At 44.6% G+C, this 14,844-nt stretch overlaps 1 protein-coding gene and 1 non-coding gene across 2 annotated transcripts in view; one reads left to right on the top strand and one right to left on the bottom strand.

Annotated features, from left to right (window-relative positions):
- Nucleotides 1–9,314: 9,314 nt before the first annotated feature.
- Nucleotides 9,315–9,419, top strand: LOC126078620 (U6 spliceosomal RNA). Its single transcript, XR_007518106.1, has one exon. It is a non-coding gene; the product is annotated as a U6 spliceosomal RNA (small nuclear RNA).
- Nucleotides 9,420–9,996: 577 nt separating this feature from the next.
- Nucleotides 9,997–14,844, bottom strand: part of PSMD1 (proteasome 26S subunit, non-ATPase 1) — a 112,684-nt gene continuing 107,836 nt past the window's right edge. The window contains exons 24-25 of the mRNA XM_049888432.1: nucleotides 12,191–12,346; nucleotides 9,997–10,226 (exon numbers count right to left, since the gene is read on the bottom strand). Of these exons, the coding sequence (XP_049744389.1) occupies nucleotides 12,200–12,346 (147 nt within the window). The 3' untranslated portion in view covers nucleotides 9,997–10,226; nucleotides 12,191–12,199. The remainder of the gene's footprint in view (nucleotides 10,227–12,190; nucleotides 12,347–14,844) is intronic.

The following is a 14,844-nucleotide window of genomic DNA, read 5'->3' as shown; positions in this document are numbered from 1 at the left end:
AAAAAAGAGGAGTTAAGAAAAATGTCGTGCCCATATTTCTGATAATAAACGTCACTCTGCAACATGGGTTTTGTGACTGCAGAATGTTCATTCAGTTGTTGGGATGTGCCCCCAAAACCAGTCCTCTGTTCTGGGATATTTGGGTCATTTCTAGTTCTTTGTCTCTGAATGGTGTAAACAGTTAAGCACTCAACTACTAACTGAAAGGTTGACAGTTTGAACTCACCCAGTCGCACCTTGGAAGACAGGCCTGGCTATCTGCTTCCAAAAGGCCACAGCCATTGAAACCCTACGGAGCAGTTCTACTCTGCTCACATGGGGTTGCCATGGGTGGGAACTGACTCAACAGGCAACTGTTCTTTTGTTATTGTAAACAAAGCTGGGATGAGCCTCCTTGCACTTAAATGCCTGTGAACATTAGATATTTCTTCAGGATAAATTGCTAGGGGGAAAATGGCTAGAAAAAAGGGTTTGAACGTGTTCAAGCGTTTTGCTAAACATTGCTCAACCACCCTCCAGAAAGGCTGTACCAGTTTCCACTCCAACCATGGTGAGAAGACAGGCTCTGGCCCTCTTGTTTTCTAAAGCATGTGAGCAGGTGGTCAGACTATGACAGCAACCACTGTGCAGATGTGATGGCATCTGGTACTGCGATCATGTCAAATCTACCTCAAACATAACCTGGGGCTTCCAGCGTGCTTGTGGGCTACATGGGAAGCTAGCCCAGCAGGGACCAGCTAAAGCTAGTGGCTCTAATTTAAATCACATTTCATAGTCACACCACCATGGGAAAGAAAGACATATGTAGGGGGCCCAGAAGCCCCTGTGTACACACTGGAGGACCCAGGGAGCTCCTGCACACCCACTCCCTCCCCAGCATATATGGACCTCTGTGGGCTGCTCTCAAGTGTTCTGAGTAGGAATGGGACAGACACTGAGGTGGGGGACCTTCCATGCCAGCCCGCTGTATTAGTTTTCTGTGGCTGTGTAACCAGTGACCACAAGCTTAGCTGCTTAAAACAACCCCCACTGATTGGCTCACAGTTCTGTAAGTCAGAGGCCCAGCACAGCACGGCTGGATTCTCTGTTCATTATCTCACAAGGCTGAAATAAGGTGCTGACTAGCTGTGTCCCCCTGCTACTGAATACTCCACTACGGAAGGATCCACTTCCAAGCACCTTCGGGTTGTTGCCAGCATTCGCTTCCTTTGGGCTGTAGCACTGAGGTCCCCTTTGCCTTGCTGGCTCTTGGTCAGGGACTGCCCGCAGCTCTTAGAGGCTGGCCTCAGGTCCTTGTCTGTGGCCGCCTCCCTCTAAGCAACTGAAAGCCTCCCTTCTTCAACTCTCTCTGACTTCCTCTTCTGCGACCAGCCAGAGAAAACTCTCTGCTTTTAAAGGACTCATGTGATTAGGTTGGGATGGTCTGCTCTCCACCTGTAGGTGAGCACCGTGCTTCTGATCTGGGAGGTAGAACCAACAGCCTACCTGCCCTGCCTGTCCTAGTTTTGGCCCAGACCTGAGGTCAAAGCAGGTGGTCCCAGAGGTGGCCCAGCAAAGACCCACAGATCCCTATTTCTCTGGTGGTCACAAGGCCAGGCATCCTGGGGTTGGGGGCCAGGTATCCTGGGGGTGGGGGCCAGGTGGGGGTCTGGTTGTGTGTGTGTGTCACAACTAACTGCTGGAACCCAGTTCACTTTGACATGATCTGACCCAGGTGGATACCCACAGACCAGGGCTGGGAGGGGAAGCAGCGGGCAGGAGGAAGACACAGGATGACCAAGGTGAGTCACCACCTGCCATGTGCCTCCATTTCCCCTTCACCTTGCCCATGAAGATCTCTCCTTGGAGGAACCACTAAAAGGCTAAAAATAAACATTTTTGCTTCCAAGAACAGCTGTAGGAGGGGCAGGGCAAGCACCTCCCCAGCCTTCTCCCTGGAGCCAGCCCGGAAGTGCTGGAGGAGAGCCGGGGCCTGGGGTGGCCCTGGTCCTCCAGGAGGTGGGGGCGCTGACTGACCAGCCGCTGTGTCCAAAGACCCAGGCCAGTGGTGCACTGTGGTGGCCCCTCTCCCGCAGTGTCTCAGGCCAGACCAGCTGTGGCTTCACAACTGCCCCCAAACCCAAAAACACAACTGCCCAGGCAGGCCTTTCTCTATCTCCACCATGGGTGCCAAACCCAGGACTCATGTCTGGGCAAGAAGCCAAGACAAGGGCCAGATTTCCCTCCCCGCCCTGCATCCTGGCCCCAAGAGCCCTCAGGGCTCAGGACTATCCTGACTCACATTTTCTAGAACCATCTTAACCCATAGAAATGCATGTGCATCTGCATGGAGGGAGGTAACAGGAGTTGTGAACAGTCACTTTTCCTCACTCTTCACATTTGGGACTCTGGCTCACCCAGAATCTGACTTTGAGCCTGCCCTTCAAGCAGGGGCTCCCCTTGGCAGGGGGTACGGTAGATCCCAAGCCTGGGAGGGGCCCCCAGTAGCCCCCCACTACTCTCCTTTGGGAAGCTGTGAGCACTGCAAAACCAGAGCCGGCCGAGCCCATTCATTTTCTCTGCCTAATCAAGTGGCTGAGCATTCACATGGCCTTATACGGTAGAGGCTGAGGACAGTGGTGCGGTGGAGGCCAGGCCTACTGGAAAGGACATGGGGGAGGCCCCAGAGGCTTACCCCATTGAGGATGCAGCCCAAGGGATGTGGGTGGGGATCGCCATCTCCCAGACGCCCCCTGGAAGAACACGTGTTTTGTAATATCCTTTTTCCTCTCTGAAACAAAGTCCGCAGGCACTATAACCTTCTCACCCACATGATATTAAAATGATCACTGTAATGCCCTAATTATAATAGAAAGGAGACATAAAAAGAAAGCAATTTATAAAGATATATCTATATTTGAATATGTAAGCACTTGAGCTGGATCGAACCAAAGACATAAAGAAGTCCCAGGCGCTAGGTCTTCGTCAGAGTCACTGTCAGGCTGACTGGTGTGGTGTGTGATGGTGGCGACCCAAGAGAACAAGTAGGGTGGCCATATTCGACACGAGTTTTCAAAACGACAAACAGTTCTTGGTCAAGTTATGAACAAAATCAAGTTCAGTCTTAACCTGCCCCCACTCTGCAGGATGGCCAACATGGGGGGGTCTCCCACCCAGTATCATCAGTTACGGTCCCCAAACTTACTGGAAACTAAAAATGCACCCACCATTTGCAAAATGCCTCCCATGGGCTGTAGCGCTCCCTCTGACCCTAGGCCATGGGAGTGGAGGAGGCGATGTGAAAACGAGTTAATCCAAGTCAGCCCCCAGGAGCTCATAAGGTAGAGTCAGGAAGCATTGGTCCAATAAAGACAAATGCGGGTACAGTTCACAGTCACCACTTGGGCCTTTTGCTTTTCTCCGTCCCTGGGCGGAGAGGCCCCAGCAGGCCTCACAGGAAGTTCATCTCCTCTCTGCCCCTACAGTCATGGTCAGTGAGCACATTTTGTGAAGTTTGCCTAAAATTTCTCTCAATTCCATATCCTCCTCCTTAGCTCAGACCTTCTCCTCTCGCTCCAAAGGGTGGGTGCAATAATTTTGCTCCCCTCCCCAAAATTCATCAAAAACTCAGAAAGTGACCTTATTTAGAAATAGGGTCTTTGCAGATGTAATTGGTTAAGGACCTCGAGATGAAATCATCCTGGGTTTAGTTGGCGGTGGTGGTGCTGGTGATGGTTGCCATTGAGTGAATTCTGACTCTTGCAGACCCTATGTGTGCAGAGAGTAGAACTGCTCCACAGGCTTTTCAAGCCTGTGATCTTTTGGAAGCAAATTGCTAGGCCTATCTTCAGAGGTGCCTTTTAAGTGGGTTCAAACTACCAGCCTTTGGGCTAGTAGTTGAGCACTTAACCATTTGTGCCACTAAGGGACTCCTGTAAGTGCCATGGAGAGAAATAAATCAGGATAAAGGGCATCACCAGACTCCCCAAAGCTAAAATACTTATTTGATCTGGAACCAATAGGTATTATTTATCAAATACTGTGACAGGGACTGTGGGGTTTGGCCTTAAGGAGCTTATTGATAGATTAACTGGCTGGGGAAAAAAATCATACAACCACTGGAGAACAATTAATCTCCTGGCCAGCAGTGTGTCACACATGCAAGAGAACGGCGCAGAGGCAAGATTACTGGGGCTGGCAGTGAGGTGGAAGTGAACACCCCTGTCCAGGAACACAGGAAGAGCTTTGCATAGGGACTCATCACCTTCCCTTATTTTGAAAACGCTGGTTCATACCCAGTATAAGCAAGAAGTCTTGGACTCATGTTCATCTTTAGAACATGAATCAGAGTTCTGGGAGAAGATCAGGCACAAGAGTCAGAGGCTGCTTGTATCAGGTCTTGGGAATGAGACCCAATGAGGCTCTCTTTATCTCTGTCCAAGTCCCTGTTCGGTGCAATGCCCCAGATCTTTAAAGGTAATTATCTCCCGGATACAATTTTATTATAAATAAATCACTCACTGATTTGGAAAACACTGAGCAAATGCACCAAAGGAACTGCCCAGATCCCAGTGAACAGATGGGAAATGCCCATTGACAACAGGCTGTGTCATAGAGGCTCTGGGCATTCGGAAATACTGCTTTTGTTAACACTTTTGGAAAAGGCATACCGGTTTAGGAGAACAAAGGAAGATGCAGACTTGGAGCAGAGTATGGATAGACAAACGGCTGTTTGCAGGGGTCTGCTGATCCTTTGGCTCAAACAAGTCCAGAAAATGAAGATGTCAGAGACCAGCTTAATAGAAAGATGAACTGGAAACACATGGTAAAAACGGCTCTTGATGCTGAACAAGTCACTTAACTTCTGCGTGTCCTCAGGAGGGCTTAGATCATACCAAAAGAGCCCTGGTGGTGCAAAGGGTTAAGCACTTGGCTGCTAACCAAAAGGTTGGTGGTTGGAACCCACCCAGCGGCTCTGCGAGAGAAAGGCCTGGTGATTCGCTTCTGTAAAGATTATAGCCAAGAAAGCCCTATGAGGCAGTTCCACTCTGTCAAATTCGGGTCACTATGAGTCAAAATTGACTCAAGGGTACCTAACTACAACAACAGGCCATACCACTCTGGTTCAGCTGAAATGTAGTGAACGTGTATTTAAATGCTAGCCACTTAACATATGTTATCACAAGATAATAGCATCTACCTAATAGGGTGATTGTGAGAAATGCTTAAGTGAATACATGTGATTCTTAGTCCAGACACTAGTACGTAAAAGGCTTCTAATGATTAGCCATTATTGTTTAATTCTATAATAATCCTGAGGTGAATATTGCTTCCTCCGCACAAATGAGAAAACCAGTAAAGGGAAGAATCAGGATCTGAACCTAAGCCAGAGGCCAGAGCCCGTGACCTTCTTATGATGCGGTTTGGCTGGAAAGACCCTGGCAGCTTTTCTTTTGAACTTTAGACTTTCTCCTGGCATTTCCTATTGTTTTAGGTCAGAGGTTACAGCACAGATTAGTTTCTCACTCAAACATTCATTCCAAGTGTTTTGTGACATTGGTTGCAATCCCTGCAATGTGTCAGCACCCTCCCCCTTTCCCTACCCTGGGTTCTCTGTGCCCCTTCTTCCAGTTTTTCTGCCTTGTCATCTTTGCTTTTGGCGGGGGGTGCCCATTTGGTCTGGTATGCTTGATTGAGCTAAGAGGCACGTTCCTCACGTGTGTTATTGTTTGTTTGGTAGGCCTGTCTAATCTTTGGCTGAAAGGTGGACTTTGGAAGTGGCTTCAGTTCTGAGTTAGCAGGGTGTCCGAGGGCCACAGTCTTGGGGGTTCCTCCAGTCTCTGTCAGACCAGTAAGTCCCTGACAGCTTTTGATTGTAAAGAATGAGAGGGTAGAGGAGGACATTGAACTCTCAAAACAGCAAAAAGCCCTTTCTAAGGGCTCTTCTGTGGAAAGTGGAAGTGTCTCATTTATGGCAGATAAGGGAGTTAGGAGGGCACTGGGACAAAGCCACAAAAGCCTCTCGGCCCAAGTTCATTTCTTCTCATCATCTCATTCCAGTTATAGATTCCAGAGACATGCACACAAAGAAAAGCCCAGAGCAAAACCAGTTGAAATAGTTTCTAACTGGGGCATCTAGTCACTGCGAGGGGGTGAGAGGAGACCTTCAAGTCCCTGGGGAAAGCAGCTCCAAGACAGATGAATTAATCACCTTCTCATGTGTTCATGAACTCTGTCTTAAATTGTTCTGCTAATGCTCAGTTGTGGCTCTCACCATATTCAATTCTGTCAGTCAATGGATATCTAATCATACACTATATGCTAGGATTACTATGATAGGCAAGTAAACCAGGCAGTGTATGACAATACGGTGTGATAAGGACAATAAGGGAGGAAGAGGTGTGCTGGGGAAGCAGAGAGAAGTACCAAGTCTAGCCTTAGTGGGAGAAAGCAGGACTTCTTGGAGGAAATCTCTATGAAGGGACACCTATTCTATTTGAAAATCAGATCTAGAGGGAGAGAGGGTAGGGGTAAAGAAAGGGGGTAAATTTCAGGCAGAGGGAACAGAATGTGCAAAGGCCAGGAGGTGACAGGAAAACCTAGATCTGGAGGAAGTGGAAGCAGTTCTGAGTGTCAGGTGGGAGAAGAGTGTAGGGATGGGAGGCTGGTGAGGTGAGCAGCAGCTAAAGTCTGTCAGCATTATACACATATGGAAGAAATCAGCTTTATTCAACAAGGAGCCTCTGAAAAATCAGAGGTCTAGCATATCTTGCCGTTGAGTTGGTTCCGACTCATAGTGAACTTATGTATAACAGAACAAAATGTTGCCTGGTCTTGCACCATCCTCTCAATTGTTGTTATGTTTGAGCCTATTGTTGCAGCCATGCTGTCAAGGGCCAATCCATCTCATTGAGGGTCTTCCTCTTTTTCACTGACCAAGTGTCTTTGTTACCTAGTGTTGCTATAACAGAAATACCACAAGCAGGTGGCTTTAACAGAGATTTATTCTTTCAGTCTAGTAGCCTAAAAGTCCAAGTTCAGGGCACAAGCTCGAGGGGATGGCTTTCTCTCGCTCTAGGCTCTGGAAGAAGGTCTTTGTCATCAATGTTCCCTGGGTGTACGAGCTTCTCAGCACAGGAACCTCAGGTCCAAAGGACACGCTCTGCTCCTGGCATTGCTTTCTTGGTAGTATGAGGTCCCCCCCATGTTTCTGTTTCTTTCTGTCTTTTATGCCTCAAAAGAGATTGACTCAAGATATAACTAATTCTTGTAGATGGAGTCCTGCCTCATTAACATAACTGCCTCTAATCCTACCTCATTAACATCATAGAGGTAGGATTTACAACACATAGGAAAACCACATCAGATGACAAAATGGTGGACAATCACACAATACTGGGAATCATTGCCTAGCCAAGTTGACACATAGTTTTGAGGGGCACAATCCAATCCATGACACCAAGCATGACGTCCTTCCAGGGATTGGTTCCTCCTAGTAACATGTCCAAAGTACCTGAGACAAAGTCTCACCATCCTTATTTCTAAGGAGCATTCTAGCTGTATTTCTTCCAAGACAGATTTGTTCGTTCTTCTGAAGTCCATGGTATTCAACATTCTTTGTCAACACCATAATTCAAAGGCATCAACCCTACTTCAGTCTTCCTTATTCATTGTCCAGCTTTCGCATGCATGAGGTGGTTGAAGATACCGTGGCTCGGGTCATTCATTAAGTCGAGGGTGAAGCCTGGGTTTCTGGTGTGGGCGACCAGATGAAGGGCTTGTCATTAGCCCAAGAGAAAAGAAGTAGAGGTTGGGTATGGAATGTGTGTTCGATATATCGTTTTAAGTGCCTGTGAGGCAGCCGAAATGGGAGTGCCTAATTCGTGGTTGTCAGGAGCTCAGATGGAAGGTATGGGCAGGATGTGCATTTGGGATTCACCAGCACAGACGGTGAGTGAAGGCGTGGGATTATGGGGTGGATGAGGCTGTGGGAATACGCAGACTAAGAAGGCCAAAGACCAAACTCTGAAGGCTGGTATTTAAAGAGCAGAGGGAGTGAATCCTGTCCAAGAAACTAAGAATTCCTGCACAAATAGATGCTCAAATAAAAATATTCAATTTGTTAAATAAAGGGAAGGTCAGAGACAGGAGGAAAATCAGAGCATGTAATAGAAGCTCAGGAGAAGAGGATTTTTAAAAGGCAGGAGTCAGCAGAGTTATTTATGGGCAGACAGGTAGGAGGAAGACTAGATTCTAGGACTCAGTAGCTCCGGCTTAAGAAGCCATTTACTTCCATCTGGTTTCATTGCTGCACATCCCACTTGCCGTCAACTCTGAAGCCGTGTGCTGCAACGACATCATCCAGGAGCTAACTGCTGTCAGTCTCTCTTCTGTTCAACATGTCAATTCTAGCTCTTATCCTGTCTCCATATTTTACTTCCACCCGGTTTTCACTCTAGGTTTGTCTTATGCAGGGCTTATGCATTTCCTGGGAAATCTTCTAGGAAAACTACCATCAGAAAGACAGGTATAGTCTCACCATACTCCAGTCCAAGTGGCCATTTTACTTTATAGCACCCGCCGTTTAAAGCTGTCACAGGGTCTCATGCATTCTGAACTGTGCCGTCCTAACAGGGTGCTGACTGCACCCTTATGTTCCATGTACTCTTTCAGAGGAGTAATTGGCTGGAGGCTAATGACTGCACCCCTTCTCTCCATATGACTGTTTTGGGCACTGACATCATCCAGGGACTTCTGGTTTTTAAACATTCTGTATATTAAGGGAAATGTTAGGAAATAACTCTGTCTGAAATATGCAAGCCATGTGAAGAGCTTCAACAGGAAGAGCAGCTAATGAGAGGCTAGGAAATGAGATAATCTCTTTTATGGAATCATTTGATATTGAGGAAACAAGGCATTTACAAAGGAGGGGACACAATGAAATTAACCAATGAGCTGAGCCATCCTTTGGGATCAGTAACCTTTAGACCTAGACCCACCAGCATGGCTGTGGTAGATGAATGTACTAAGGCTGACCTCTCCGGGAGTTTGTTTCCTCTAAGGATAGTTTTTTTCAGACTCAAAAGGCCATTTCCTAAACTAACTAGACTGTAGAAAAGTGAAAGAAGGTAGAGCAAAGCGCCAGTCCATTCATGTATAACTATTGGAAACTCCCTACTTTTATTATACATGGCTGAAGACCAAAACACAAAACAACGCAAAACCCCCTCAAGTCCACTGAATCAGAAAGATCCACTTCACAGGCCAAGAATACAAAGCTAATAGGTATTTGTCCAAAGAATGACTCTGCCTGCTTATTCTAAAAGTCTAGCATCGCGCTCACTTTGGCAGCACATATATTAAAATTGGAAGGATAGAGAAGATTAGCATGGCCCTTGTGTAAGGATGACACACAAATCTGTGAAGCGTTCCATATTTTTCAAACACATAAAAAAAAAGTCTAGCAGCCAAGAGAGGCTTGATAAACTAAAAATCAAAAATTGTATTCGTCAAAAAACGTCAAACTGTGTATGCTTCAAATTTCTGCATTTTATTGCATTTAAATTATACTTTAAGAAAAATTTTTTAAAAAGTGAATAAGAAAGAAATAAAGTATACTATTTGATACTACAGACAAATGAAGCTAAATAATTTATATCTATAACAGGATCAGAAGCAGAAAACAAATAAAGGTTACTTAAAAAACTGCTTGAGCTGCCCCAACAGACTACATTTTTCTTGGGTCATGAAAGGGAATTTTTGAATAAACGATGGCACCCCAGCCTCTATCTCATTAAAAAAAAACTGCATAGGATTTTTGGGGTGATGAGTAAGGGCTGATTCTTATTGTTTTCAAATGGTCTGTAATTTTAAAACTTTTTCATTAATAAAAAAGTCATGCATGCTCGTTCTTGCAAATCAAGGATTAAAGCTCTTTGGATTTAGGCATTTCAGGTTGGGGGGGGAGGTTATTAGACTCACTTATTTAAAAACCCATGCTGAAACACAAACAAATAGTCTTTGTTCATCTGGAGATTTTAATATATTTATTTGAAAACCAAGTTCTGTGAAAGAGCACACTAAATAGTCATATATCTTCTCTTCAACCAAAGACTTGGAGACAAGTTTGTTCAGGTCAGCACAGAGGCGATGATACATGCATTGGATAGCAGGTCTCAGCTCGAATGTCCTCACAGGCGTTTCCAATACGAGCCTGGACAATCTTCTTCGGATGAGCACAGGAGAGACTAGAAGGGGGGATGGGGAGCTAGGATTATTCTGTATTCAAAAAACATGTTCTTTTTTTTTTTTTTTTTCCCCACTACTAGCTGTTGAAGTCTAAAACTAGCCCCAGTCCTGCTAATTTGGAACTAATTTGCCAAGAAAGACTATAGTTTCCAAATACCTAATACCCTGAATGTTTATCTTTTTGAAAACAAGAATCCAAATTCCAACTATAAACTTGTAAGCCACTTTATAGTTAACTGGCTTGAAAAACTCCGTAAGGGTCTTCAGAAAGGAACTGTGAAAGGCTGAGGGGGTTAAGTGTGAAACAACTCAGTTCTGCGAGACTGAGTGCTCCTGGTGTCAGTACCACCATATGCTGCCTGGGGGTTGGGTAAAGCTTAGGGAACCATGGAGGACTGAAAGATGATTTTCAAAGGCAAGGTTACATGGCAGGGACATTAATAGAAACCTCCGTCTCTAAGGTTCAAAGTCATAGTCTCCCTGAGGCATCAATATATTTCTCACTGATGTCCTGCCTTAATATTTATTATCTGAGATTTCGGTAAAAGCTTTCATTAATTGACATTCAGTGTGTAACAGTCACCACGCTAGAGTTGCAACAAGACTCTTTTAAATGTATTTTTCTTGTGTCATAATGTAATAAATGATACTGCCTTTATTCTTTATTTAGAATAGGAAAAAACTATTTGTCTGAAAACGTATTTGGATTAGGGTGGAATTAGAGAACCTTGGTTACATAGATCATATGCTTCTTCAAATATGTGAAGATTATTGAAAATATGAAATATGGGAAATGAGAAAGAAAATTTTGTGGAATTAGATTATTCCAATCCTTTGTATCTAAAGAACTCCTTTAACATTCTTAAAATACTGGCATAGTAGTGGTCTTTTTTCAATGGGACAAAGCTTTGTGGTATAGTCTAAAAAAACACACACACACACACAACCAGTTGCTTTTGAGTTGCTTCCAACTCATGGCGACCCCACGTGTGTCAGAGTAGAACTGTGCTCCACAGGGTTTTCGACGGCTGATTTTTCCGATTCTCCGGGAGGTCTTGCAACCATTAGGTTAGCGACAGGGTGTGTTAACCATGTGCACCACCCAGAGACCTCTGGTATAATCTAACTGACCCCCAAACCCGCTATAAGCACCGTGTCTTATACACACTAGATGTTTAAAAGGAGCCCTGGTGGTGCAATGGTTAAGCGCTCAGCTGCTACCTGAAAGGTTGGAGGTTCAAGGTTCGAATTCACCCAGCAGCACCCCATATGACTCAATTTTGGAGAAAGACCTGGCAATCTGTTACTGTAAAGATTACAGCCTAGAAAACCCTACAGAGCAGTTCTGCTCTGCCACATGGGGTCACTAAGAGTTGGAATTGAGTTGGTGGCACCCAACAATAACAACAGCAACAGATGTTTAATAGTTTCGTTGAGTAAGTTAATGTTAACACTTCTAGTATGAAGAGATCCTGTGCTACTCAAAGTATGATCTCTGGACAATGGACCAGTGCCTGTTCACAGACTACAACCGATCCACGACAAGGAACTTACTTTAGAATGTAAATCAATTCTGTCACTAAGCAACTATTCAGTTCAGAAGACCTTTTTTTTTTTTCCTTGGTAGCAAGACTTTGTCCATGAAAGAACTGAGTAGATTTACATTCTGCAGCAAGCTCCTTATCTTCTCACGGAGCTATAAAACAGTTTGCAGACCAGCCACTTTGAATAGCATTGGTAGACTGCTAAGGATAGAGAGAGTCAAAGAAGAAGGAATTGGTGGTTATGTAACACGGAAAGATCAAAAAGAGGGAAATTTTAATACGGTTTATATAAATATGGATTAAGCACAAAAAGGCACAAACAAGAAAAAGTGAAAAACTGAGACAATGTCCTTGCACCAACACTTGTGAAGTACTGATGAAGAGATTTCCCTTCACGTGTAATCTTGTTCCACACACACCTCTGGCCCTTAGTCATCAATATACTCGAACGGTTCTGGGGGTTCTGGCTCTTGTTCCTCCTCCTCGATTTTTGGGCCATGGGCTGCCACAGGTTCCACCAGCTCTTCAGTATCTTCACTGGTATCCTTCAGAATGATGATGCCTCCAATGGAGAGCTGTAAACACAGACCGGGGAGTGAAGAAGCACGAGGTCCACTCATACCTCAAGCCTGGTCCAGAACCTAGAGTGCATGCTTGTCTAAGGGTCTGGAAGTGAAGAACTGAGAGGGCTACACCTTACCAGATGGGACTCAGGAAACCTGGGCAGCTGTGCCTGTGTGACCCTACATGGGCGACTTAACCAGACTGCTCAGCTACAAGAAGAGGCTGATAGGATCTTCCTGCCTATTCCTTAAGGTTAGTCTGAGGGCTGAACGAGGAAAGCAATGTCACTGTGCAATGAACATAAAGATAAAGACACTGTGGTCAATAAGGAGTATTTACAAACTTAACCCACTGGCTCTGGAGAGTGGAACTTCTGGTGCTGTTCTACATCCCAGTTTAAGAGTAGTACTTCCCAGCCTCACTGAAAGGTTGGTGGTTCAATTCGCCAGCTGCTCTGTCGTCTGTAAAGATTTAGAGCCTTGGAAACCCTATGGGGCAGTTTTACTCTGTTCCACAACGTCGCTATGAGTTGGAATCGACTTGACCACAGTGGGTTACTTCCCAGCCACGGCCCCGACTAGTAGTCTCAGTCTGACAAGAGAGAGAATGTTTATCATCCAAGAATGATATTCTAATGCCTTGCTGCTCAAGACATGGCCCTGGACCTGAAGCAGCCTCAGGTAGTTAGAAATGCAGAAAACCTAGCCCCATCCTAGATCTACAGAACCTGCATTTTACAAGAGATGCCCAGATGATTTCTATGCACATTAAAGTTTGAGAAACACACTAATTTAATACATACTGTATTATTTGTGAGAAGACCATCATTTTGGGCAAAAGACAATCTACAAATGATGAGCCAATTTTTTCCCGCAGTTTCAGAAAAACAAAGAGACCCAAATAATATCGCACATAACTACAAATCGTTATGATGCAAGACAATGAAGAAACACATAGGAAACAAAGGGAAAATAGACTGTAGAAGCAATTCTATTAAGCCCTCTCCCAAACATATTAGCAGAAGGTAAATTCAAACGCCAAATTATTACCCCATCTCTGGTGTGCTAATCTTATTCTCTCTGCTGCCTGTGTAAAGGGAAATGGAAAGCTGCCCTCTGTAATTAAATCAGTCAACAGTGGCATGGCACATCTGGAAAAAGCATATTTCTACCAAAGTACATTACTGGGAAGGAAAAGGAGCACAGCATATTAGTCAAATGATTCACACAGTATAAGCATCACTACAGTTCAACCTAATTTGACTTTTACTCATCAGAACTCTGCCCTGCCACACTATAAAACTGGTGTGACTTCATGAAATTCTAAACTATTTCTCTCAACACACACATTAATCTATAATTCTCTCCCTTAAGAAACCTGCTTTTCTTGAGGAAGATTCACTTTATAAATGGACTCTGCCTTTACTACTAATACACACCCAAGAACAATAAGGGTGTCTGGCCACTGTCCTAATCCTCCATGGTCTAAAGAACCAAATGGAGATGAATGTTCTACCAAACAGAATACCTATGCTCCTCAAGAGAACTTCTTATTTTTAAAACACATGGTGCCAGTTTTTTGATTATATTATCATGCTTAACTGAAATGAAATAATCTAACTCAAATCCTGTAATATAATGAACATATGAAAAGGGCTTTTTAGAGTTACACGTGTTAGTGAGAAAGTTCACAGTAAGAAGAGTAAGATACATGATGTTCTGTTCTCTGGGAAGGCTAGCAACAACTTAAGACACAGGCAACACAACATGTCCTGCTGCCAAGTGCTCCACTCTCTCTTTAAAGCCTTTTTTAAGAGGAACAGGAAACGAGAGTAGGGACGTTGCAGATATTTAAAACTTTAGCTGCTTCTTTCAAGTGCAGTGTCTGAGGAGGGATTTGATGACCCTGCCACTGAAGGTAAGCAGTGAGCCATCACGCAGCCCTTTCTTCATATGCACATACACTGCAGTCATTACTTTTCATTTTTTCCTTTTAACTGAGATATAATTATATAATTACAAATAAAATAAAGTCCACTCTTCTAAAGTATACGGTTCAGTGGTCTTTAGCATAATCACAAAGATGTGCAACCATCTCCTCTATATAATCCCAGGACATACTCCTCAGCCTAACGGGTGACTCTGTACCCACTGGCAGTCACTCTCCACTCCCCCTGCCCAGGCCCTCTACCTCTAATCCACCTTCTGTCCCTGTGGATTTACCTATTTGGGATATTTTATATAAGTGAAATCGTACACTATGCGGTCCTTGTGTTTGGTTTTTTCACTTAGCACAATGTTTTCAAGGTTCACATGTGTTATAGCAAGTATCAGTACATCCTTCCGTTTTATGGCTGAAGGCTGTGGTCTTTGACTCCATCAGTAAGTGCTTCAGGTCCTCTTCATTTTCAGCCGGTAAGGTTGTATCACCTGCATATCACAGGTTGTTAATGAGTCTTCCACCGGTTCTGATGCTGCGTTCTTCATATAGTCCAGCTTCTCGGATTATT

Source organism: Elephas maximus, chromosome 6 (assembly GCF_024166365.1).
Source record: "Elephas maximus indicus isolate mEleMax1 chromosome 6, mEleMax1 primary haplotype, whole genome shotgun sequence".
In the NCBI taxonomy this organism is placed as follows: domain Eukaryota; kingdom Metazoa; phylum Chordata; class Mammalia; order Proboscidea; family Elephantidae; genus Elephas; species Elephas maximus.
The sequence above is the reverse complement of the archived record's forward strand: the minus strand, read 5'-3'. Positions and strand labels throughout refer to the sequence as shown.